The sequence below is a fragment of the Plutella xylostella genome, chromosome 9 (assembly GCF_932276165.1).
Source record: "Plutella xylostella chromosome 9, ilPluXylo3.1, whole genome shotgun sequence".
NCBI classification, from domain to species: Eukaryota; Metazoa; Arthropoda; class Insecta; order Lepidoptera; family Plutellidae; genus Plutella; species Plutella xylostella.
In genome coordinates this window covers 6,898,305-6,925,945 of record NC_063989.1, presented here as the reverse complement: position 1 = coordinate 6,925,945, position 27,641 = coordinate 6,898,305, and the positions used below count along the sequence as shown (strand labels likewise).

Genomic DNA, 27,641 nt, shown 5'->3' with positions numbered 1-27,641 from the left:
ATTGTAAGTAAATGTGTAAAATAATTATTTGAGTTTATTTACTTAGTATTAATAATACAATTATCTCATAAATCATACAACTCAGACTTAAACATTTTACTAAGAATTTACATTCAAAAATGTAATTTAAATAAAAAAAAATAGTAAATTATTTTATTTTCCCTTTTATTTGATACTTTTTCTAACTGAATTAGTCCTTAGTAATGACATAACAGGAATCTTTCAACTTTCTGAAACAATTTACTAATTAGGTAATTTCCACCCAAGTACCTTTGAAGGCTGTTTTCTGAAAATAATACCCCATTAAGCAATAGTTTATTTTTATTTTTATTTTATTTTGGAACCTTGCAGAGTTTTTAAAATTAAAAAGGGACCATGAGAATATCTATTTCAATTTTTAATTTCAAGTAGAAAATTCAGAGCAGTCTAGCTCGATGATATAATTTGAACTTTCGACATAAAAATAACTAACTTACATTACAGCTAGGAAGCTGAAACTTTTATGGTTAAAAGAACAACTTAAGAGGATGACACAAAAATAAAAAAAGTATTAAAAAAGTTATCCAAAAAAATAATAAAACATAATTGATCCACTGAGGTCGATTTTCGTAGAAAATTAGTTAAAAAAATCATAACTCCTAAACTACTAAAAATTGCTGAACATACATGGGGGTGATTTGGCTACCCCTTGACCTAAGGAATCAAACATTTTCCTTTGGACGTCACTCTTTGGGCCACCCTGTATGTGTTGTGGTTATTAAGGAGAAGATAAGGTTGTTGGTAATCTCAGATCAATAATGGATCTAAACGGCTAAACTGGTAAAAATCATTAACTAATGTTCCAAATAGAAATAAAGTAGTGTTTTATGAACTTATAGGCAACCTTGTTAAGAAGTTTGGATTGTAAAGATCGTATTTTGTTATCTAAAAATCTATCTTTAGCACTTCTACGTTTTTAATTTTTTCACGTACCAAATATAAAGTCAGGGATCGAAATATTTTAGGATCGTATTATTTTATTTGGGTTACATTCGACCACAATAGGGGTTGATAGTAGCTTGGTATCTGAGCATTATCGTAAGTTCAGCCACCGCCGCCGCCGCCAGACGGTGTTATTGATAAAAAGTTTGCTTTATTGAGCATTTCAGATATTATTATTTTAAGTATTTAAAATTATTTTTATGAGTACGAAATATGAATTTGATTTACTTAGTCAATTTATTTTAATAGTTAAGTTCTAGGTTAAAAAATAATATTAAAATTAAGGTGGTAGCTCAGTCGGGTAAGCGCCCGCTTCTCACGCCAGAGATGCGTGTTCGAATCCCGGCGATGACATGTACCAATGAGTTCTTTGAATTTAAGTACAATCTATACGAGTACCATCGTTCTTACGGTGAAGGAAAACATCGTGAGGATACCTGCATATTTAGCACATCTAGATATGTGAACCCACCGTGCACCAGCGTGGTGGGAAATAGTCCAAGCTTAGGAAGGCAGGTACTTACATCCCCATAGATAATAGAATAGAATAGGTATATAACATAGTTGCTTAGTTGTATTTCATTGGAGCTAAAGCCATGGATTTCGTTTGACAAAGACGGGGGATTAGTGCACAAAGCGGCATGCACGATATAAATCTACAACTGCATGTCGTATACTACAATAATCTAGCCACCAGAGGGAACTTTGCAGACATCCCAAACTTGCGAAAACGTATGTTGTACCAATATTAAATAAGTTTAAGGAGTAATGGTTAGGGTTATATATAAAATTCGTTATTATAAGTAACTGTAAGTTATAATTGTTAAATACTATTAATAAACTATTAGGATTACAAGTTTTTCAAAAATGCATAAAATCTAAGTAGATCTACTTGGATATGTAACTTCTAACACGTATATAAAAGAATTTTTTGTTCATGTTGCCGCGGTTCAGATCAGTTTGCAAAAGGTACCCACCCCACCTAACCTAAAACTTATGTCTGCCATAAGTTTTTTTTTTACTATTAAAATTCACTAAAGTAAAAATGTTGAAAGCACAAAAAGTAAGACGAAGTTTGGAAAGAGTCATGTGTGTTCAATATCACTTAGTAACTTGAAAGAGCCGCATCCAGACTATAAATTTAGAACTTTATACCATAACTTATCAGACATCTTAGTTACATAGTACTCAGAAAGAAACCCGAAGCTATATTAAAACTTTGTTATAACTATACTTTAATTTTTACACCGTAATACATGTTGCAATTTGCAATGGTTTCGTTATCAAACTATCACTTACATATAATTAACATCAAAGCCTTTTCGAAATACTTGTTTGCAGTTTTTACACTATAATAATAATAAACATAAAATGTCATTTTCAAACAAATAATTGTTTTAATTATTTAATAATTACTTATAAAAAAATCCCTTCTACCTATGCATTAGGCAAGTATCTGTTTTACGTTTACAAAATTAAATACAATACCATAAATATGTTATGAAATAGGGAAATAATGCCTTGAACTTTTAATTAAATAGAAGCTACTGCAGATGCAGGTTCTAAATACCAAGCTAATGTCAGCTCACGTTGCGAAGAGCTCCAGCCATTAGGTGAAGTTTGCAAACCGTATATAACTTTAAATTACTATTACAATATTATTCACAATAGCAACCAGCCATAAATTTATTAAAGCTGGGTTTCACTCGTAGAGATAATAGCTACGGACATACGTAAGTGCTTTGAGTACGAACAATGAAATGGGGTAGAAGTACCATCCTTTACAAAATATGCACTGTATATTTTAGTTTGTTGTATATTTTGTGTAATCATCGGCCAATCACGTGGCAGCCTGAAATTATTATTTTTTGCTTTTGTTTGCCCTGAAACAAAAGAGCCCCAACGAGCTTTCAATTTGCATTGCGTGAACTTTATAGAGATTCAAATATATGTTCAATCTGAGGGAATGATTTATTTGCCTACAATGGCCACAATCTACATCGGACTTCCTCAATAGTTGTGTTCCGATTCTCGGGCTAGCATAACTAGCGTGGAGTTTCAAGAACTCTCCAAAGACGACTTAACGGAAATATATGCGGCTCGTTTTCCAATTAGGTGTAACTCCGGTCTCGTATTTCCGCATCCGGCTCGCGGGGAGCCTTCCAACTTCAAATCGACCGCTATCTGATCTGCTCCTCAGGATTTGTATCATTAATCTTGAGTATCTACAATCCTGCATACGTACATGGTGTTTCTTGAAATTGTACATGGCACTTATCAGTAAAGTGGTTAATGTTGAATCTACAGGTGTTGTAGAAAGGGGGTTGCTTAGAAAGACCCCTAAGTCTCTTTTGCAACCCCATGCAATTGATGATCATGGTAAAGTGTAATAGTGTAATCAAATATTCAAGCGCCTATATTTCATTTATGAACTTATTTTGCAACAGAAATACTAGGTATATTGTCTATCAACATTCTACTTGCTATATGTATTTAATTACTAAACAGTAAATTCATTAGAATATTCGCAACCCCATAACCACAAGAACAGTCGCCGGAATGATTAAATTTCAGCCACAAATATAGTACGTAGGTAAATACTTAAATAAATTGTGTTTTGGGTCGCGCCAGACACAGATTATAGGTAAATTAAATTATGGAGGTGAAACCTCGACACTTTGCTAAATTTCAATATATTTTAATGAGTGCAATGTTAATTTTTAGACACCTAAAGTAATGAATTTATGTTACTTTTTTTTTTCGTGAATATAGTATAAAAATATAAAAGAGCGATGTGTTGGCTTAACGGATTAGTCGTCGTCCTTTCATGCTTGAGGTCCAGGTTTCAAATACTGCCATATACATATCTGTCAATTATTTTAGTACAATCATACCGTTCTTGAAGGAAAACATCACGATAAACCTGCACATTAAGAATCTAGATGAGTCAGAAGCATTGTTACCATGAGAGGGGGGTCAGGTTTCTCTGCACATAACCGTACAAGCGATATAAATGATGATGATATATCTGTGTCGCAAGATATTCTGTATAATAATAATGTACATGTGTTACAGAAGATAAATAATACGAAACTCAAATAAAAAGGATCACACAGCGTTCAATTATTCTATTAGTCGCGCGCACATTCGCTAATTAAATATTTATCAATAACAGCTCTGCGAGTTGGGACTTCGCTGGAAATTCTGTTTCATTGGAATCGATGTTTTTGAATCAATTTACTGAAGTACTAAATTTACTTTTTATACTCTAAACAATACTGTGTTTGCATTCAATTTGCTACAGGCAAACACCACTTTAGGAAACACATATCCACATGGTGAATGTTTGAGTAACGACGAGGAGGCATGACGACAAGGAATTCATAATTTTTTATCTATAATCCATGGTCCATGACGCATTGTCCTCCACTATTTTTGACTCCTCAGTTTCCCCTTCTTGCCAGTTCAGCCCTCGTTCTGTTTCTTTCTCATTATACCTATCTATGTTTGCTAATTTATTCAAAATATTAAATCGATAAGATTGAACTAGATAGATAAATCTTCTCCAAGCTCTTTTTCCCTGCTGAGGGACGTCAGGATGGATGTATGGATTCAAAATATCTAACCAGTACCATGTCTCCCCGCAGGAGTGTCGCTGTCGCCGTTCGTCCGGCACTGGCACGGCGCGGGCTACACGCCGGTGCGCGCGCGCAGCCGCCAGCGCCGCGCCGAGCCGCAGCCCATCCGACTCACCTTCCACGCGCACAACAGGTATGACGTACTGGGTGTTAAGATAATGGGAAGGTTAAAGTTATTTGGGTCGGACATAATTATTTAAGCTAGCATAAACGAACGAACGAGAGCTCAATCGTACTCCTATGTGCCTGTGTCACTTTCCTAAAAAGTTAATACAATATACTTAACTTTGAAAAAATATACAACATATTATTATATTACATTTTAAGTTAAACTAAGCAGTAAGCACAATAGGCCTTATTGCTAAAAGCGATCCATTACAGACAACCAATTAAATACAGAATCTAATTTTACGAGCACCAATGTCCTTACTACGAGCCAATCGACCCAAAAAAACATTTGAATAGAATAAAAATTTGCAAACATTAAAATAATATGAAAATATATAATTTCGTGTACTTTGTATGCGTGAGTTGTGTGTTAATTCTCAGTCCGAGATGCAGTAGGAAATTGAATTACTACTAATGTGCACATCGCGTGCTTTTAATTCATACATTATCGAAAACCACAACTTTGTACCATCTATAGATACACATCTTGTGTATACTGTATGAGGGTACAAGCTTTACTTTGAGTGGATAACATCTACATTCCATTTAGTTATGAATAATTTAAATACCGTTTTCCTTGATCCGAAGACTAACGATATTAAATATTCTTTACTTTGTTGTTTGAAGGTATTTCCAGTATGTTTGTTAAATCTCAGACTTTAGTCAAATTGAAAATGAAACAGACTATAAAGTGTTAGTTAAATATGTTCTCATATGAAAATAGATTAATTAATATATATTTTTCAGTAAACTGAAGACTTTAAACTTTACACATGATAATATCATTATGTTTATTTACTTGCTTAATGTTTTGTTTAACTAAAACCGACTATTATTATTAGATCGGTTTACACCGCGTTTCACAGAATGGAGGATTTAGTTCGAATCATTTGAAAGTTGCGCGAGTTGTTGGTTCAGCGGACAGCACAACTTCGTAAGCCGATTAGAAACATTTGTTCTAATAATAGAAGCTAAGCGTAGTTTCATATATGAGTATATACAAGGTTAAGTAAGGATCGGGGCCCGATGATATATTTAAATCGATTTTAAGTGTAAAAACGTTTTATACAATATCGCTATATCCACCTCAGTAATAAAAGTTCAACTCAATTATTTGTCCAGTACTCGTACAAACTTTACGTTTTTTTAATTCAACCCATTCACACGTTGAACTTATAAATAGACAGACACAGTCCACGGTTGCAGTTTTAGGGATTTCAGGAACCGTTTCATTGAAGAGCATTCATTGGACGAACGACTTCGCAACAAGGAATTTGCAATCCTTTTAGACGAGCATTGAAGTGAAAGAAATTACACCATCGATATTATATGCATAGCGATTGGGTAAATTCAAGCGGTGTAATAAATATGACTAGCAGGTCCCATTCAGGAAGATACGAAGGGCTCCTTTATATCACTGGTACATCGACAGACTAATCCATTTGTGAAGTGGTATCCGGTAGAAGCCTGGGCCACCCGGCCGGGCCATAAGTCGGCTAGGGGGGAATCCATTCGCTTAATTAAAACGTGGTGGCCAGTGGTCGATCGGGGCACCGTCGTGTTTACACGATTGTAAGGTACGAGTGTACCTACTAAGTATTGGGGGCTCCGGTTACGGAATACTATGTACGGAACGCTTGCCTTTTCTTTAAAATACTCTTAGGCCTGGGTCTCCTATTTACTCCGTAGGTCGCGTCAAGTGTCACCGGCGTAGGCCGCGTCACGATTCTCACTACGTCTACGCGCCAACGTCGGCGTGTGACGGAGACCGCATCAGTACATTTCTGTAATGAGCATCGTGACGCGGCCTACGGCGTAACGCTGGACGCGACCTACGGCGTAAATAGGAGACCCGGGCCTTACGGTTTCAAATCGTTCGAGGCCTTCTATAGTCAGTCAACATAGGCATATTTTTTTATTAAGAACGCTGTACCGGACCAACTTGTCGAAACTTGGTTTTAAGTACGATATTTATAAGGTTCACAAAATGTACAAAAAGTCAGTTTGATTTTTTTCTTCTTGAAATCACACTGGAAGCGAGGCACAGCTAGTACATGTAGGGCTGATTTTTCAATGGCTAATGGCAATAAACGTTATTTGAGGAATAATTCTGATGCTGTCACATGTGAATATTTGTATTAGACAGTGACAGCAACAATTTTTTTCCTCAGATAGCACTTATCTGACCATTGACAAATCAGCCCTTATGGGTGTAAAGTATGATTTCAAGCTTATTTATTTTCCGGTCGAATTAAAGTTTTTGACAATAACAATTACTTACGATATTATTATCGATAACTACTTTGCAATATCTCCTGCAGCTATGACGTTATTGTAATATTGGCCGGTATGTTCGTTGAAAGCGTCGTTATCAAGATGGTACACATGAATGTAAATGCGATTACATTTCCGCTAATGGCTGTCGGTGACGATAATTGGGAATGCGGTCTGCACTCCTTGGTCCTTGGATGATGCAGATTGGGGTTCCGCTCATCTCGCATAATCTTTATTGACCAAAACTCACTTCGCATAACTCGTATGGTCTAAACTTTTTTGGCCGAACCATCACTTTGCCAAGACTTATGTGGCATAAGGCTCGTTTCGTCTAAAACTCTTTAGGCACAATCTTTAAACACCTAAGTTTCGTTTGCTCAAATTTATGTTCGTCTATACCTATGTATAATCTTGTTTCTCGTAATGTTATCTTAATAAATAATATATTAAGTACGTAGTAAATGTACAAATTGTGGTATTTTTCTCCTACATCCCGAAAATCACGATATTGTATGATCAAAAAATCGAAAGTTAACTACCAATATAATTATTACAAACCCCATGAGATCGAAACCTAAAAATAGGTGCGACGACGAGCAAAGCGAGGAGGAGCGTGTTAGGTGCACATGTTCATCAAAACCAAAGCGGAGCGCAGCGAAGCGGAGCGGAGCGTTTTCCAAACAGCGGAAACAATACAAGGCACCAGTTTGCGCTATGTAGGGAGACGCTCCGTCAAAGTTAAAGCCAAACGAATATTATTACTTTGTATAAACCTAATAAACCTATGCCATAGCATTATTAGGCTATTCAAGATTTGGCCATACCATTATTAGGCTAAACAATGTTATGCGAAATAACTTTTTACTAAACGAGATTTATGCCATACGATTTTCGGCGTAACGAGACTTTGACCAATCGTTACTATGCAATACGAGATTAGGCAAATAAATCTTATGCCAAAAAAGGTAGAACCTGCAGATTGCGAGTGCACACGTGTTTATTTAATGGATTTAGGTCCTGTTTCACAATGTCTTGTTAGTGACTACCTGTGAGATAAAATATATGGTGTCACTGTCAAAAAAATAATAGCAGAGAGTGACAGCATGTATTTTATCTTACAGGTAGCCACTAACTAGACATTGTGAAACAGGGCCTTAGAATTGCATCTTACACGGATTTAACGATTGTTTATTGAGTTAATGTAGCGTTTGGGTAGGTTTATTAAAATACCTACATGTACAATTAACGTATAAGCAAAACAAAGTATGCAAACAAATTCAAACAGTTTTTCTTAGATTCACTCTTTCATACGTGTGCACTGTAAGTCGTATGTGATAGTGTAGATTATGCAGAGTAAAACTAAAAACTGATCATATATGTACGTAAATTTATCATACTATTTATTTCTATTCATATAATTTATCATATTATAAAACATTAACAAAATAAATACGTAAGTAAAGTAATAAATTAGGATAAATGTTATGTTAATTATTTGGTAGTTCGGTATTACTACAAAAGCTTCAGAAGTGAAGCAGTGTTTGTAAAAACCCGAGACTGGCGAGGGCCGAGCAAACAACTCCTCACCAGTAGAGTTACTTACAGAAGGCCTACTGTGGATTCACCACCACTAACTATCACTAACACATTCATGATTAAACACAAAGTTGTTAAAATAATAATAATAATAATATTAAAGTAAGTTGTTAAAATGAAGGCCATAAATCGATAATATAGAGGCAATATCGTGGGAATACTTCGGAACATTTACATACATACATTACCTACCTATGTATGTTTTTAAAGTTAGAGTAGGCCCCCAGGCGCCACGGACGCGGAACTATAGCAATTCCCAACAGTTGGCAACTGTAATATCTGTAGTTACTAGAGATGGGACAATTACACTAGTGCTGTGCCGGGCACGCCGCGCACCTGTTACTGGCGGGGTAAAACTGTTACTGTTACTGCACTACATAATGTCTTCAGGCTGGAATTAAAATTCCCTTTAACATTTTCAGGATTTTGTTTCTGCTGACTTCTCTTGGTAGTTAGGTTAGTTGTAACTGTGCTTTGAATTGATACATTAGTGTTGTATTTTTTTATATACTTAATGTTGTTTAAAATTGTTTTTGAAATAAAATTTTATTTGCATTACATGACGTAATTCATAATAATTAATAAATCTTGCCCGTTAACCCCCAAGGACCTCCTGGCCTTATGTAATACAAGGGAGTTAATTATGTTATTTTCATAAAAGGAAACATTATTTCGGAATAAGGAATCGTTATTTTCATAAAACATGTTTGTCATTATAAACTTTGAAACTAACGATCGAGAATGGGATCCTACAAGAGCATGCCCCAAAAAAGATTACATAACTTATTAATATTATTTATTGTAATAAATATAATATACAAACACTCATAACTTTTATTACTATAAGATTACAGGAACAAATGTTCGTAGCACGCCTACGAGATCTCGTAGCACTAGCCTACGGCGCGGCGTAGCACTTTTGCTTTTTTTCCTGCAAATTGAATTCATATTACACTTCACGTTATACGGAGTGGAATCTCTGTTAAGTATATTTGCATACATCAGTGAACAAACTCCATTGCGGTGTACTGTCTGCTGAAGTCTGGCATTCAACGGAAACTCAATTAGTGCGGGTATCAAACACAGAATTACGACTTACGAAGGTCTCCATTTCATTTTCATACAAGCGCCTTTAAACTAATAAACAAATACTTTATTTTGAAACTTTATTTTTTCTACTGTTTCAATATTTTGCAGCACCCAAATTTCTTACGTTTCAAGTAATCACTAATTTGTGTTATCATTTTTTATAGTTTCGTTTAGACCACACTAATCTACACTCGCGAGCAACCAAATCGACTCAAGCCTTCACGGCGCACATATACATTGATTTTCCTAAAACGATAAATGGTAAATATAAAAGTGATATGTCATTCGAAAGCTGAAGAATTAGGCTTTCAATTAAGATCAATACCATAAAAAAAAACTAAGCGCAGATTTAATGACGCATTTTAATTGCCCGTCAGTGTTAATTACCTCATTAGGAATCCACGCCTTGCGCTACCTGATCCCGCTATAAAACCTTTCCACATCCGGTGTACCTTATCAGTCGCTTGTTGCAAGTTGACCGGTACACATCTCGTTGCATTGTATTCCTTGTTTTCGCAAACCCATGGATACCACACCAGAAGAAGCTGCTCAAGTTGTTGCCTTGCTGCAACAAGGGTTAAGTCAGCGAGCAGTCGCTGCCCAGCTCCACTTGAGCCAGTCTGCTGTATCCCGAGTATACAGACGGTTCCAAGAGACTGGTGCCTTCAATCGAAGACCAAGAACGGGCCGCCACCGCTGCACTTCAGAGAGAGACGACCGCTTCATTGTCTCAACCTCGCTGCGCAATCGACACCTTACGGGCGTTGATGTGCAGCAAGAACTGAGACGTGTACGACAAGTGGCTGTCAGCGAGTGGACAGTGAGAAGACGCTTGAAGGAAGCCAACTTGACACCAAAAAGACCTGCATCAGGCCCCAAATTGACTGCAGGCCACCGACAAGCGCGTCTTCAGTTTGCTCGAGAGCATCTCGATTGGAGCATTGCGCAATGGCGGTCGGTCCTGTTTACTGATGAGTGCAGAGTGTGTCTGCATGGCAGTGACAGGAGAGGCCGGGTCTACCGGCGTCCGGGGGAACGATTTGCCCAATGTTGTTTCGCTGAAACAGTAGCATATGGCGGCGGTTCCTGCATGATGTGGGCTGGTATTTCTCTAGAGGGAAAAACCGCACTTGTTTTCGTGCCTGGAGGCGGCCGAGGAGGCGGGTTAACAGCTGATCGGTACATCACCGACATTCTACTCGGTCATGTTGTGCCCTATGCAGAATTTGTCGGTGAAGACTTCGTGCTAATGCACGACAATGCCCGCTGCCACACGGCACGAGTCAGTCGGCAGTTTCTGAGAGAGAAGGAATTGCGCACGATGGACTGGCCTGCGCTCAGTCCTGACCTGAATCCCATCGAACACTTATGGGACGAGCTCAAAAGAAGAGTTCGGGCCAGGAATCCAGTCCCTGCAAGCGTGGACGAGCTGAAGACAGCTTTATTAGAGGAGTGGGACGGCATTCCTCAGGAAACTGTCAAAAAGTTGATAAGGTCTATGAGAAACAGGCTGCAGGCTGTAATTAGGGCAAGAGGGGGCAATACAAAGTATTGATTTAAATAAATAAATTTTTATCTTAACATTTTTTGTTTAATTTGTATAATACGATACCCATACCCTTTTTTCCTAAATTCCCGTTTTTCCTACAATTGCGTTCAGACATCATTTATTTCAAAAATGATGAATGGATTTCAATAATAATGATATCAAATTAAAGCTGACATCTTAAGCTTTTAAATGACATATCATTTTTATTATTTCTATTCATAATTTTACTTGTATTAATGTATGTTTGCGCCGTCAAGGCTTGAGTCGATTTGGTTGCTCGCGAGTGTATATTCGGCCTTCGTCGAAAAGAAATGTATCAGTGACTAATCCGGGATAAGCTCGGAATGACGATTAAATAGCACTTTTGGCCTTTTGCCCTGTAGGTATAACGTTTGTGTACGATAAGTCGTGACGATTAATCCACCATCCACCATGGATACTCGTATACTAGGTGAGGTTAATTTGATAACTTAGTGCCAATTTCTCCATAATTGGTTAGAGCATTACCAGGTATTATATAGTGGTAGACTTTTGACACATCTGTCAAGAATTTTATATGGAGATGACGTAAATTGATGAATTAATCCCTGGTCGGTTAGTTAAAACCGACTATGGAGAAATTGGGCTTAATATATGATAAGGTGATTGAACTTATTAATTATTTAGTTCTACGTTCTTCCTAATTACTTTATAATCAGAGTCCTATACCCACGTATACTGATGATAGATGCCGCGGTGTAGGGGACCGTCGTACGTCCAACATTACCCTGCAATTTATAGACGCATCCCCTCATTACTCCACTCTGTCCAGCCGAAGGTACAATTTGAATTTACGCTATTACCCAAAGTCAACCTTACTGAGCGGGGATAAGGCATCGTCTTTATAGTCAGTCTTGTGTTTGTGTGCGTCCGATCGTAAAAACCACCGGGTATCGTGTAAAAATTAATTAGTCTACCCGCGCTCCAGTACGGGGGGGTTACTCCGAGTTTGCTGATTCGATACTTCGACTCGCTGCTGTCAACATAGGCTACCTTTTAGGCAACTTGATGGTATTCGATTCTCTCGGCATATATCAGAAACTTTGCGATCGTAAAGTGAAACTGTATCCCTCGGCCTATGTTGTGTGTTTCCATGCTTTTATTAGTGGAGCTTATTCGAAGAAGGACGATATAGGTTTATGGCGAACAGATAGCGGGTAGCTGCCTCTTTTGTGTGCCATCGGCCGTTCGTTTGAATACTGACTTTCATATATTGTTTTTTTTTATTTTTATTTATGGGTTTTACGATATAGGAACGGTGACAAATTAATTTTCCACACAGAATATTTCAATGTTTAGACTTTCATATTATAAAATAATTGATAATAATTTCACAACTTACACGAATTTGCTAAGATAATATAATCAATACTAGTGACTCAATCGTTAAACGATATCTCAGACATACCAACAGCAGTGATAACAACTATTTAGCAATTACTATTAGGCCGGCTATCGCGACGGTACGTGTAATGTAAACACACCTTTATGTACAGTACAGCCTAGTTCGAACCTGGAGGGCTACTCTATACTTACGCAAAACGAACGAACAAGTGCTGTCGTGCAATCGGCACGTTTCATACAACGATATTAGAGTCGTGGCTCGCGCAACAGCGCTCTGAAACTTATTTTTCGTAATATAGATGGACCCCCCTGCCTTGAAGGGTTAGTCGGAGGTCACGAGGTTAACTAAACGACTTCCGAAACTTTAATTGGATGGAGCTGTCCCGGGACAATAGTATTGCAGATAGCGGCGCGATAACCACTGCTATTCTTACTAGATATGGCAAGTTTAGCCCGAAGTCGGTTAACGAAGGTCGGAATAGCTCCGTGTTATATGTTAATGCTGTTTACCTACCTGCGGTTAAATAATTATTTATCCATCAGTTAGGAGATCTAACGCATAATACCTGCATTAAAAAAAAACACGCACTCACGCCTACCTGCATTACTTGTATAATTAGTATAGTAATGTTAACATAGAATACAGTAGCTCAGGTAGCTGATAGTAATATATCTTCTTTCTACGGTATTATAAATGGCGACATAAACCACCGACTTTCATTGAGCCGTTTCGCAGGCCCGAGGCTTCAGTATGAAAGTTACGGTAACGGTATGATTCTCGTCTTTTCTGTGTTGGCACAGCGTGTAATTTGGAACGTTTCAGCGAGCCTCGCTGCAGCACCTTGATAGCTAAGAGAGTACACACAACCTAAACATTTTACAGCATGTAAGTACAAAGATTAAAGTTAAACAATACCGGCAAGAGCGAGCGACTCAAATTATGAGACAAAGCTCCGCCCTCCCGCGTCAACAAAGGAGCAAAGTTTAGACTGACCTAAATACAATTTTTATGTGGCTTCGAAATGAATAGTCGCCTGTAACTCTCTAAAAGCCGCATGTTAGGGTTTCAGTGGAACCTTTCACTCCTGAAAGAAACCTAAATTGATCTCGGCGGTGCTGTGGCGTCTTTTTCTCATTTTGTTATCTTTTCCCTTGGTATTTCCCAATATGTGAGCGAAATATATCTGATAAAGTCAGTTTCATCCTATATTGAGTACGTAGAATATAAGAATTCATTTCTTATAGCATCGAGTATAATGTCTTGTGTGACTACAGTGTATGTATGCAATATTAATCAAACACTTGCATTCTATATTTTCTGTTTTGTTTTGGCTGTCTTTGTAATCAGTAATATTATGATGGTACAATTCGTCTTTCAAACTGTTTGTTTGGGGTGGTACATAAATTATCTCTTTAGCTGTACATATCATTGTATAGGTATAGGCTAACAAAACTTAAAGCTACAAACATTCACGGACACTTTTGATTACGAGTTTTAAAAAAAGTCCAACATACATCTAGGTAAGCACTAAAGTGTAAAGTTAATTCAAATAATAATATTATCTTTTTACAAGCACCTTGTTTAAGTTATAAACTTGACCTGATTTGTTATTTTAATTCTGTAACATCCTGCTCAATTTCTACCAAGTTCTTCCAAAACTTGAGTGTTCGCGCCGGCCTCCTCAAATCAGATTCGGAAATGAGTTTATTAACTCATCGCGCTGATTTATTCCCCAAATAAATGCCTCTTAAAAAGTATACCCATCTCATTACATTCTTTCAAAGGCATTAAACCAGGTTGATGGAGCAAGTTGGTAATATACGTGAGGTACAGGTAGGTATTGTTAACGACGTAACTTTTATCTAATTACGGAACTTTCACGTTTTTTAAGCTTTAACCATACCCATCGAAATAGATAGTATACTGTATACATATTACACCCAAGGCATGATTCTGGTGATATTATGTAAATATCCATTATTTATCCACGTTTTAAAGTATTTGTTTCGTTCATGATATTGAATTTCTATGGAAAGGTTTACTGATTTTATTTGTCGGCTTTATGTGAGATTTAAGTTTTTATTATTTTGCACTTCACTACATTCTGCCCCTGAACCTCCTGCAGGTTGACTTGTAGAGAACTTTTTGTATATTGTGCAATAAAAGTATTAATTAAATAAATTGCACAATATTAATTTTTAAAGATAAGATAAGAAAGAAAGATAAAACTTTATTTGACAATGACAGCAATCATACTTAATTATACACCATATTATAGAACTCACGTATAAATTTGCTGTCCGCCAAAAAGGCGTCCACTGATCCACTCAGCTATTGCAGCGCCTTTCGCCACAGCCAAGGACACCGCGCTGGTGTTTCTGATCCAACAGTGGCATAAACTAGCCAAGTACCTACTTAAAATAAAAGTTATTTTAATGTACTCACATCTTTATGCTTATTTTGTAAATAAATGAACTAGGTATAAATAAATAAAATTACTTACGTAATAAAAACGGTTGCAATGAACTGAAGCAATGTAGCAAGTAAGTAGCGGCGCCCTGAGTGGCGAGCAACAGCTGGAAACAGCTAACAGGATTAGCGGCAGGTCACGACGGTGACACCCGATAATGCCATCAGTTCCAGTTGGACTCGTCACTGGTACAACTATTTAGAAATTCTATGTTAGTTTGTAGGTACGGTGGCCTGCGCCTAAAAGTATACAGGCGGAGTTTTTAAAATAGCGATCCCTGATGATGAAGGGACCAGCTACATCTGTTATAAATCCGGGGACGTGTTGTGTGTGATATGTGTAGCAGTGGTGTTTATGTGGATGTGCTTGAGCAGCATGTCAGCTTGAGAACGCTATTTTAAAAACTCCGCCTGTATACTTTTAGGCGCAGGCCACCGTACATGTGTACCTACTAAATAGTGATTGTTTCATTGTCCCAATGTAGTGGTCGTACCACGGTCGTACTTAGCAATTCATATTTATTTATTTATTAGCGACCAAAGATGTGTGGTGTTACAAATGTCTGTTTGTAGCAATAAAAGCGTACATTCGAATCGATTTACGTTCGTTTCGAGCGATTGGTATATACGTTTTTTGTTGAGAATCGTGACTGTTTTAACACTGTTTCATCCAATTCTCCGATTTTCACTTGTTTTAACTTCGGTCCTGTTTTCCCCCTTACCTACGAAAACCAATGTTAGGCTAGACATGGTTAATTTAATTAATGAGTACTGAATCGACGAAACTGCCTAATCCAAAGTGCCTCCCTCATACATCTCCATTTGACTCGTTTCATTGAATATTTATCGTAACCTGTGTTACCTGTGTACATTTCCTTAACATTTCTTTTCCTTAACCACCATTCTTCCCTGACACGGAATCAATCTACATCAGTGCGCGGCGAACCCACGCATGCATAACCCCCCTCGATAAATAAACGAAACAAAAGGAGGGATAGGTACAATAGCATGCGATATTTTAACTTCAACTTGCAATACAAACCGTCCTTCGTTGCATACTTTACGAGTGACTCATAGTAGCGAATAAAAAGCGCTGCTAACCGGCTCATTCATACAACTTCCATCGCTTTGATGAGGAGAAGTTTTGAAACGGGCGTTTACCATCCGAGGTGTGAAATTGAATCAGAATAATATTTTTGGAGTAATTTCGATAACTTCCACTGACTATCGCAGAAACATCGAATAGCACAACGCCGACGTCAACCCCCAATTTCCTCTAATTATGGTTACAGGCGGCCTCAACAGAATTACTCGATTAATTAATTCGATAATCAAGTTGGAAATCCGCTCGGCAAACATTTACCTGCGCGACGGTGGCGCCACGATGGCCCGATGAAGTTATTTTACCTTCGCTGTTATTATGAAGAGAGTGAGTTTGTTTGTGTTGGGGTCGAACGGCAATCCCTTCATATCTATGTGCTTTACTCAAACACTGCTTAGCACAATATTACGACTAAAAGATTTGCATACAGTGTGTAGTTTTAATTTAAATAAAGATAGGTTTTTAAACTGTAGCTATAAGTAGTAATAATTTATAACAATATGATTTTACCTTAAAAAAATTAACTCATTATGTTTAATGGATTTCTTTGTAGATAGAGCCTCCGCTCTTATCCGTGACTAAAATTTCACTTCATACATACCTCTACATAAACCACCACAATAGTTGTATTCGAAAAGCGTACATCCAGCACTGTACTGTTAGGAACACAAAGTCAAAAAAATCTATCGCTAAGGCATATTGTTAAATAACGTTGGTTTTTATTTACACCAACGCCTCGACACACACTCGTAATATCGAGAATCGTGAGAAATGTTACGATTTTTCTGCTGTCGTCCTGAACATCAGGTAGGGGAGGCTGGGGGGGCCTGGACGTCTGTCTCTAACACAATTAGGTTCTTAGCCACCTTGTTAACGTCGAAACTGACATTTGCAGCTCGCTACAGGATAATATTACATATGTATTTGAAGGATTCGGCTTGTACGAGGCAATGAAAATAAATCATCCCGAGATACTGTTCTCTTGCCGGAAAGATATACATACATAATTTGTATATTCGTATATATTAAATTATTTCGAAACGATCGCAAACCGATGCAGCGTGTGCACAGATGCTTATTTTATCGTCTAATCTAAACGATAAGAAGATGGTTTTAACCGAGCAAAAAGTTTAAGGAAGCACTTATTATTAAAACTTACAACAATGTAGCAATTTCTTTATAATTATTATTTATGTTCGCAGCAGTAAAGGTAAATCTGAAAGTTGTTCAAGTTTCGCCATCATTTCCCGGGAGAACCTACAAAATCCTCGAAAACTTTTTATTTTTATTTTAAGCTAACGAAATTGTGTATATAGTTGATAGCGAGGGCAGCGACCTGCATGACCCGGGATCACTTTACAAACCCTTCCTGGACAGGTAGCGGCTGTAAATCTGCGCATAAAACTTGATATACGATGACCACGTGGCGACTTATGCGCCAAGTCTGGGAATAGCCCCCTATAATGAATATGAGCTCCGTAATTTATTGCGAAAAGAGTTCAAACTTTTTATGGCCTCCATGTATAAATGGGCGTTGGTAGTACATGAAGCCATCTATTACAAGGCTAGCAGGCTCTTGGGTATTTTTTCTTCGCTTGAAAGATAGTCTCATAATAGCCGGGTCTCGGTCGGACATGCATATTTAATCGTCGCTTAACTGGATGTTTGAAAAGGTTCATGGGAGATGATATTTTTTACTATATTATTATGATTGAGGACTTTATTGGGTAGAAATTCGTTTACTATGTTTATGGGTCGATGCCCAATGAAATAACTAACAATATTATCTAATTTTTATAGTTTTGTTACTTTTTACTATGGAATGGAATGGAATGTTTTTGTTGCGAATTTTCAAAAGGTGTTTTTAAATTTTCAATTGTCCCACTGTGCTAAGCCGAAAGGGAGTGGACCTTTCGGCTTAGCACACTCTTGCATACTTAGCCTCTCCATAAAAACTACCTTCTGACCCTGACCTGCATTGTTCCAGAAAGTTCGAGCTGGTGCTCCGGCCGGACCCCAGCTCGGTGTTCGCGGAGGGCGTGCAGTTCCACTCCTCCGGGGGGCCGCTAGACTACAACACCGCGCACGTCTACTCGGGGAAGCTCGCAGGTATGGACTATCATCATCTTCATCATCAGCTAATAATCAGCCACTGCTGGACATAGGCCTCTCCCAAGGAGCACCACAACACTCGGTCCTCGGCCTTCCTCATCCAGCACTACTACGGTACCAAATAGAAGCAACGATATTTTAATACCAAATAACTGCCACTTCTACCACTGAGCTCTTATTTTGAATTAGTTTGGCTAGAAGATTTGTATGTGACTTTATTCATTGGTACGACAATGGTTAAAACGCGAACATTTTTTCGCTTTGTTTTTGTATAATATGCATTGTGGCACATTTAACTGATTTTATCAAAACGCGGATTTTAAAAAGATAGTCCATTAAATTAAAGAAAATAATATTTACATAAATGCATATTATTATAATCTAACATATCCTATCGATAGTTAGGTACTAGAGGTAGCTTTTTGACACAATTCTCATAGACGCATCTCTTCTGCCTCTACTGTTCGACAGTCGTGACTCGTGATATGTCAAAAATCTGTTTAAATTTATTCAAATAAGAACCCTGCCAACAGAAGGAAGAATAGCGAATTTCGCAAATCAAGGCACGTTTGCTGCGGCTCGTTGGGGCCCATTCAAGCAGCCACTGCCGATATACGGCTGAAGCGAAATGTCACCTTCTTACCTTCCTTGTCTGTGCATCTGGGGGAGGGGGGTCACTCTATATGAAAAAAACAGAGCAGAGCGCTGCTGCGCGAGCCAACGTCTCTGTCTCGTTGTATTAAACGTGTTGATTTCACGACAGCTCTCGTTCGTTTGTATTTCGTTATTATAGAGTAACCCTTCTGAATTGTTCCCGGGACTCCCCGCTCTCCTCTTCTAAGCAAATATTATAAACTAACTTGTTTGCTTTGTTCCCGACTTGTGTTGGGAACTTCCCATTGACTTTGACGGAGCTTTCAAGTTCAAGCGATAAATGTGTGTAGTATATCGGTCTACGAGTATGTCTTGTGTGTGTTTTGAACTGTTAATGAAAATTTCAGATAATTAGCTAAGTTATTTAGTTACTTATAAACCGCTGCCACTGTAAACACAACTTTATATGTAATACGATTAATCACCATATTGTAAAACCTTGAACTTAAATGAAAACTCTCCTTATAGTTTAGTTTCGGAGATTTGAAATATCTGTACTACTTATGTATACTTATATTTATCTAAGATGATAAAAAAGTAATTAGGTGATATACCTGAAGCCTTTTCGGGTATTTCCACGAAAAACATTCACGCAGGTTAAAAAACTGAGTAAAGTATTTAACATTTTAATTCTTGTTGTTTCCACAGTCTATCTTTTATTGCTCGTTTCAATTAAGTAATTTACTTGTGGAGTATTGTTTTGATTCCAATTCCCTTTGTTTGTTTCTACTATTGGTTTATACTATTTTCTTTTTATTAAAACTTTTTCATGGAGACGAAGGTACAAATAGGTAGTTACGAGTATATTGAAGTTGCAGAACTCGTTGAATCAGGTGGCATGCCGCCCAAAATGCAGCATTTCCAAATTTAGCTTTAACTATTATGCTTTGCCAGTCCCCACTGTAGATAATATACAAATTATTTTCTCATATACCATATGCAAGGTACCTACCGTTGATTGTCAATCCATTGTAGTTTTGTACGTAATCCCCTTATCTTCTGCATTGTATAACAGTTTTAGCAAATCCGATTGTTTGTTCTCGTCGCCTGATTCCCGCGGCTCCACACAACAACACTCATGGATAAGTAAAGTACACACGCGTCGGAACACGAACCAAATTGCAAATCGAGATACACCTGCTCCCAACATAAGTGCCCTTTGAAATCGGCGAAACTCGTTTGTCGTCTGCAAATTGACAGTTATTCACAATTTATGCTCCTGAATTCCTGAAACATCGTGACTGTAAATTCTGCAGAGAAAATCACATTTCAACTGCTCTAAAACGCACTTACAGTGTTTCCAGATATGTTCTGTAAACAGGAATACGTGACTATTTTCCCCTCGCTTCTAGAGTGTTATAGTAATAATGTAGTGGCTTTCATGAAACTTTCACATTTCAGTGTTTCAGTCAATAATAAAAAAAACTTCTGGAATCTATCGTTTTTAATCGAGCTTGTTTTACTACTTTTATACCATTAGGGAGCGAATGAAAGAGGAAATAGAGGGCTGGGTCGGTACAGTAATTACAGTTATTTATTTGCGGTGTCTCCCCCCCCCCCCCCTTCCTCGCCGCCCCCCGCGGCTGCAACTTGTGATTTTAATTCATTTGGCGTCTCGGCGCTCTTTGCACCTCGAATTAGTTTGTATGAAATATCGCCAGCCATTTATTCCGGCATCCTCCGTTTGTTTCAAAGGTTTATTTTGAAATAGCGTGAGTTAGTAAATTCCTCATTTACAGAGAGATTCTTTTTTAAATTCAACGGTTGCTGCACCCGTATCATTTATTACTTTAATGTACTTATTAAGTATGTTTTCATATTTGTGTGCAGATGACGAGTCGTCGCAGGTGTACGGCGTGATCACGGCGGAGGGGCTGTTCGACGGCACGATCTGGACGCGCAGCGAGGAGTACTACGTGGAGCCGCTGTCGCGCTACGACGTGGAGCACCCGGCCATGCACAGCGTGATCTACCGCGCCAGCGACGTGGAGCCGCCCGCCGCCGCCGCGCCCTGCGCCTCGCACCGCCTGCATCTCCAGCGCGCCGCCGGCCGCGCGGGACAGCTGTTCGACTACGAGCACTCCACGCGGCCCCCGCCCCGCGCCAACACCACCGACGACCTCACCACCGAGATCAACAGGCGCAAGAAACGCTGGCTCCCCGACGACGAGATGCAGGACGACCAACCCAAAAAGAACCCCGAACTACCTCTAGATCTAGACGTGCCGTACACCAACAACGAACCCTTTGAAAAGCTCAGCACTCGCAAGCCGAAAACCAAGATCGATAAGAGCAATTTAATAACCAAGGTACGGTTAGACTCGGAGGAGTCGCGGCCGAAGCCGAAGACGCACGTGGAGGTGATCAAGACGAAGGCGGGCGTGGTGGCGGTGAGCAAGGACGTGGTGCGCCGCGAGCCGCTGGGCTACTCCGTGCTGACGGCCAACGCCAGCGACGAGCGCCACGAGACCAAGCGCGCCGCCGTGGACCCGCGCAAGACCACCTGCCTGGTGTACCTGCAGGCCGACCACATGTTCTACCAGCGGTACGGCTCCGAGGAGGCCTGCATCGAGGTCATGACCAGGCACGTGCAGAAGGTCAACGCCATCTATAAAGTCACAGGTACGTTTTAGGGTTAGATCACTCGTTCGTGCTTGCAAAAGTCTGCGAGCGGATCTTTAGGGTTAATTAACTTTTGATTGCTTTTCCGTTTCAGACTTCAATCAAGACGGGAAGCCAGACAACATAACGTTTATGATCAAACGAATAAAGGTTCATACTTTAGACGCTCTGAAGGACCCGGCTTACAGGTTTCCCAACAATTACGGGGTGGAGAAATATCTGGAGCTATTTTCAGGTAACGATCAAAGCAGTTGTAATTTTATTGTTATTTTTACTGTTTCCTCTTACTTACAAGTATGATTTCTTTGTTATTTCAGAGGAGGACTACGACGCGTTCTGCCTAGCGTATATGTTCACGTACCGGGACTTCGAGATGGGCACGCTGGGGCTGGCCTGGACCGGAGACCTCAAGAACGCGGGTGGCGTGTGCGAGAAGAACGGGGTGAGCATTCCGACACTAATAATACATCATAAGTAGTACAATTTCTACGCAATCGGAAAAACAGGATTACTGAAAGTTAGACCCTCATATTATAAAAGTACCTAATACTTATTAAAGATTTAGGTTTAAACCCAACTTTTGTCAACTGATTCGTCTGAAATCTCTGGACTATAACCGGTTCTAAACCTGAACTATTTTTAGTCTACGTTTTGGAGAATAAGGAGAAGCTTGTTTATAACCTACAACCTAATACCGCTGCGTTGTTAACAATAAAATCCAAAACATAGAACTGTGAGACCGTAAACATTTCTACGACTTCCTTTGCCCTTGTTCCGCAGATCTATTTTCATCCTGAACATGTTTGAATGAATTTCAACTTTGTGATAACTTTCCAAAGTCCATTTTCTATCACCCCGCACGGCCCGATGGCGTAACTGAAAACCTAAACTTCCCAACCAAGTTTGTCTTTGTTCCAACGTGATAAGATCTATTTCAACTTAGATTTCAGCTGTAAATAATGCTATTGTTTCATAGATTCAATTTCTAGCTCGCTAGTACAATGTCGGGCGAGAAGACTTGCAAAAGGCTGGCTCTGTTTAATGGCTATTTATAGACCATTTCCCTTTGTGATGAAACCTTTTTCTATCAAAAGTCGCTGATTTATTTCTCGCACGAATGGGTACTTAATATTCCTACTGAAAGAAAAATACTTATAACATTCTTTTTTTCAAAAGTTTTTATAGCACCCATAATCAGCTGACGAGGTAAAGTTATTGCAGCACTACCGCGGCAGTACTTCGTTTTTATACTGAAAGAGAAAATATAAAAAACTTTCTTTCCAAAGTTTTAAGACTAGCTACTTAGAAGCGCCCGTTGCGGCTCCGAACCAACTATGCTGAGTAGGTAACTCTAACTTAAACCCAAGTTAAATACCCCCATAGTTGACAAGGTAAACTGATTGCAGCACTACCGCGGTAGTATGAAGTCTCTGAACACGGACATCGTAGTTAACTCTAACCCCATCCCCATAGTTAACTAAGTAAACTGATTGCAGCACTACCAATGCAGTAAATTCAACCCCCATACCCATAGTTAACATGTAAACTGATTGCAGCACTACCGCGGCAGTATGAAGTCTCTGAACGCGGGCATCGTAGTTAACTCTAACTTAAACCGTGGGGATGGCCCCATAGTTAATGAAGTAAATGTATTACAGTCTATGGTTAAACCCCATCGCTATAGCTAACAAGGTAAACTGATTGCAGCACTGCCGTGGCAGTATGAAGTCTCTGAACACGGGCATCGTAGTTATCTGTAACTTAAACCCAAGTTAAACCATACCCATAGCTAACGAAATAAACTGATTGCAGCACTACCGCGGCAGTATGAAGTCTCTGAACACGGGCATCGTGACGCTGCTGAACTACGGCAAACACGTGCCGCCCGCCGTGTCGCACGTCACGCTCGCGCACGAGATCGGACACAACTTCGGATCTCCGGTCAGTCCATATTATTATCTCCGGTACAGGATAATGGGGGAAATGGAGGGAGGTTTGAGGTTTGAGGTTTTTAGTATGGTGGTGTCTGTCTGTGGTTAAATACTTAAATATTTTTTTGTGAGAGAAAGGGTATCAGAAAAGAGATTATCCGTCAGAGGAATGAGGTTACCAACATAGCTGTCAAAATATGTGGCAGTATGCTGGTCATTTCTGCCGAAGAATCGATAACCGTTGGGGTTGACGAGTTCTCGAATGGAGCCCACGAATAGGCAAACGCAGCGTCGGACGCCCTCCTGCCCGCTGGACCGACGACCTTAGCCGGGTAGCCGGTAGTGTCTGGATGAGGAAGGCCGAGGACCGAGTGTTGTGGCGCTCCTTGGGAGAGGCCTATGTCCAGCAGTGGATGATTATTGGCTGATGATGATGATGATGATGAGAAACGGTAAAGTGAGGGATGTCAGTATAATATATTTTCATATTTACCACTGTTTAACTGTACAAAAATTGCCGAAACGCACGTGGCGGCAGTCTGTTTTTCACAAAGCCCGGAGTTCTGAGAGCCAAGCTCATTTTGTTGGCAGTAATATTGTTTGTATATTTTATAGGTGCTTATGTTATGTATAGTATAGAAAAAGCTGACCCACCTATAAAACCTATCGTATTCTAATATCGTATTAAAATACGAAAAAAAACTATTATTATGAACAAACGGGAGCTAGGCTGGCTGAGCTGAAATGAAGAGGATATGTACAAAGGTTCCACTCGAGAGAAGTGAAGAGTATACAGGAACTTCGCCCCCTCTCAGAATATAACAACGTGGGTACCTACCTAATAATCATGAATATGTGGTAAGGTAACCCTTACCTACATACTCGTCCAATAATTCCCAACCTCTTCGCTTCCAGCACGACCCAGAAGTCTGCACTCCGTTCGGCGAAGACGGCAACTTCATCATGTTCGCGCGAGCCACCAGCGGCGACCGGAAGAACAACAACAAGTTCTCTCCGTGCTCGTTGAGGGCCATCGACCCCGTGCTTAATAACAAGGCACGGTCTTCTAAGGGCTGCTTTACAGGTTTGTGAAAAGTTACCACTTACAAGTATTTCCTATCTCTAAAGGTTGGTATGTACAGTCAGCTGCATTAGTAGCTATACACTTCTGTACCTTATCAAACTGACGAACCGTCAATGTTTCTATGAATTGATAGGCGGTTTCAGATTGGCAAGGTACAAAAGTGTACAGCTACTTATGCAGTTGACTGTACCTATTGCCATTTCGAAATCTTTCGGTTACGCCCAAGAGATAAGGAGCCTTTCTATCCACGTACCTACCCCGGCTAAAAATCGAACCCTGAACCTTGCCTGCATTGCTGACAACGGAAACGTTACAAACTCGCCGTGAAGAACTGCTCATCTTGAGTCAGCCTTATTGAATCCTGATCCTGGTGCCTTATTTAGAAATAATGCAATTTACAGCGCAGCAATGCACCTAAGTATTCACTATTAGCTTTTACATAGGTACTCATAGAATCGCTATTTGGCTGTTATCGCCATAAATCCACATAGAATGCGCATTGCGCAATGCTGCCGCCGCCAACCCATAATTTACCCAACCCTCATTCTCCCATGAACTAACTCCAACCCCTCCTCCAACAGAGCCCCAACCAGCGATCTGCGGCAACGGCGTGGTGGAAGAAGGCGAGGAGTGCGACTGCGGCTGGGCCTCCGAGTGCACGGACGTGTGCTGCCGCCCGCAGGCCGCGCGCCCGCACTACAAGCCCTGTACCCTGACGGAACACAGCGTGTGCAGCCCTAGCCAGGTATGCTACCGGTTTATAGAAGTTATAGGGGTGATAGCCATCAGCCTACGCGCTTAAACGGGCGCTCTTAAGTTACGTCGTCAGAAGCCAACCTTTCGCCGCTAGTTTAGTATGCCAGGTCTTCTCAGTTTGCTGGTTTTGGACTCGGCCTACGCAATTTATAGCGTTACACAGTCATACGAAGTCCTTTTATACGGTTTTCTGTCACAACACACAAAACTTTTCAAGTAGCAAGTAACATCAGTAAACCTGACAAGGTGTCTTGATTGTCCAATTTAAAGGGTCCGGACATGCAGATGGGAGTATAGACCAGCCTGATACCGTAGCACTCCCATAACTAACAGTATAAAGCCATAACCAACCAATCCTCTCCCCAGGGCCCGTGCTGCACAGCATCGTGCACGCTCAAGTTCGGAGACAAGTGCCGCTCAGACAACGGGTGTCGCGACGCCGCGCACTGCGACGGACGCCGCGCCGCCTGCCCCGCCAGCCGGCACAAGCCCAACCGCACGCGCTGCGACAAGGAACTCGTGTGCTATATGGGAGTGAGTGTTTACTGCTGTATCTCTTTGCACTGTGACGTCATAGCGCCGCCTGCCCCGCCAGCCGGCACAAGCCCAACCGCACGCGCTGCGACAAGGAACTCGTGTGCTATATGGGAGTGAGTGTTTACTGCTGTATCTCTTTGCACTGTGACGTCATAGCGCCGCCTGCCCCGCCAGCCGGCACAAGCCCAACCGCACGCGCTGCGACAAGGAACTCGTGTGCTATATGGGAGTGAGTGGCTTCATCTGCAATTGTTTTTCTGCTTGCTGTTTTAAGTGAAGAAGTTAATCCCCTGAGATTGTCAGTGTCGACTTTGACATCGAGACCGATAACCGATGAGGTAAATGCGTTCTGGGGTGGAGACCGCAACTAGAGGCAAACGAAGTTGCGTAAAGTGGCTGGTAATGATTGGATGCGGAAAGCTAAAGATCGCATCCAGTGGCCTGCTATAGGCTGATGATCACTTTCATATCTCCCTGGCCTACGGCCCTTTATATGCATAGTACGAAGACCTTACATTTCATAACCTTGTCCAACTAAAACAAACCTCTTTCCCCCTCCCCAGGAGTGCACAGGCTCCATCTGCCTGGCCTACGGCCTAGAATCCTGCCAGTGTTCTCCCCGCAAGGACGACCCGAAGGCGGCTTGCGAGCTGTGTTGCCGCAAGCCCGGCGGAGACTGCATGAGCTCCTTCCACTGGAACACGCCGCCGTTTGACATGCCTGACATGTATGCTAAGCCGGGCACGCCTTGTAATGAGTATAATGGGTAAGTGTATTGCAAGTTTTTGGTTCCGCTCCACTGTCTGTTATCTTCTATTTGGATGGTTAACTTGAGCTCCCAAGTAAACACCAAGGCATTCATACGACACCATTCATTAGTTCAGGCTTTAAGATTTTAAGCACAAAATAATAACAGTACGTTCAAAGGACTGGATTCCTTATTCTACGGTTAACCATCTCGACCATAGACTTACCCTATTTTTCCGCAGCTACTGCGACGTGTTCCAGCGCTGCCGCGAGGTGGACCCGTCGGGCCCGCTGGCCACGCTGCGCAAGCTGCTACTGAGCGACGAGAGCATCGCCGGCTTCAAGCGCTGGGTGCTGCACCACTGGTACGCGGTGCTGCTCATCCTCCTTGCTGTCATCGCCTTGCTGGTGAGTTTTCTTTTTCTATATACTCTGTGAAATTCTTTGCAGCCAGTTCGAGTTGTTTTACTTTTTATTTTTTTCGATGAGTTTTCAAAAGAGTTTTTTATATGTTCTGGTTTAAACTTCAACTTGACCGTGAGAATTTAGGTACCTACTTGATATTATTTTAATTACGAACTTTAATTCACTTTTTTATTTAGCGTTGTTGCAATACCCTCGACGCGGCCATTGAGATGGAACATAAAATGTAACATCAACCACAAACCTATCCAACTATCTACCTACCGACGTAAAGAGAAATATAAAAGGTATCTAGGGGTTGATTGAAAAGAGTGAGAAACATCCATAAAACGCTAAACTAAATTGTATTTTGTGTGGTATTCCATCATTCTGCACCAATAATCGACCAGCATTTCACGTGTAAGCTAACATACTCTTTTGTATATATCGTGGAATCATTTAGTACAGTACCCATTCAACCATTTCCAACAAAACAATTACAGGTAGACATTTGTGTGTTCTTCTACTACGCTAGTTTGAAGCATC

At 40.1% G+C, this 27,641-nt stretch overlaps 1 protein-coding gene across 1 annotated transcript in view; it reads left to right on the top strand.

Moving 5' to 3' along the window:
- LOC105382897 (disintegrin and metalloproteinase domain-containing protein 10) overlaps positions 1-27,641 on the top strand; it is a 105,105-nt gene that overhangs the window by 72,328 nt on the left and 5,136 nt on the right. The window contains exons 2-12 of the mRNA XM_048623239.1: positions 4,629-4,752; positions 18,238-18,359; positions 20,847-21,638; positions 21,733-21,873; positions 21,956-22,080; positions 23,451-23,579; positions 24,485-24,653; positions 25,235-25,398; positions 25,776-25,943; positions 26,510-26,712; positions 26,936-27,101. Of these exons, the coding sequence (XP_048479196.1) occupies positions 4,629-4,752; positions 18,238-18,359; positions 20,847-21,638; positions 21,733-21,873; positions 21,956-22,080; positions 23,451-23,579; positions 24,485-24,653; positions 25,235-25,398; positions 25,776-25,943; positions 26,510-26,712; positions 26,936-27,101 (2,303 nt within the window). The remainder of the gene's footprint in view (positions 1-4,628; positions 4,753-18,237; positions 18,360-20,846; positions 21,639-21,732; positions 21,874-21,955; positions 22,081-23,450; positions 23,580-24,484; positions 24,654-25,234; positions 25,399-25,775; positions 25,944-26,509; positions 26,713-26,935; positions 27,102-27,641) is intronic.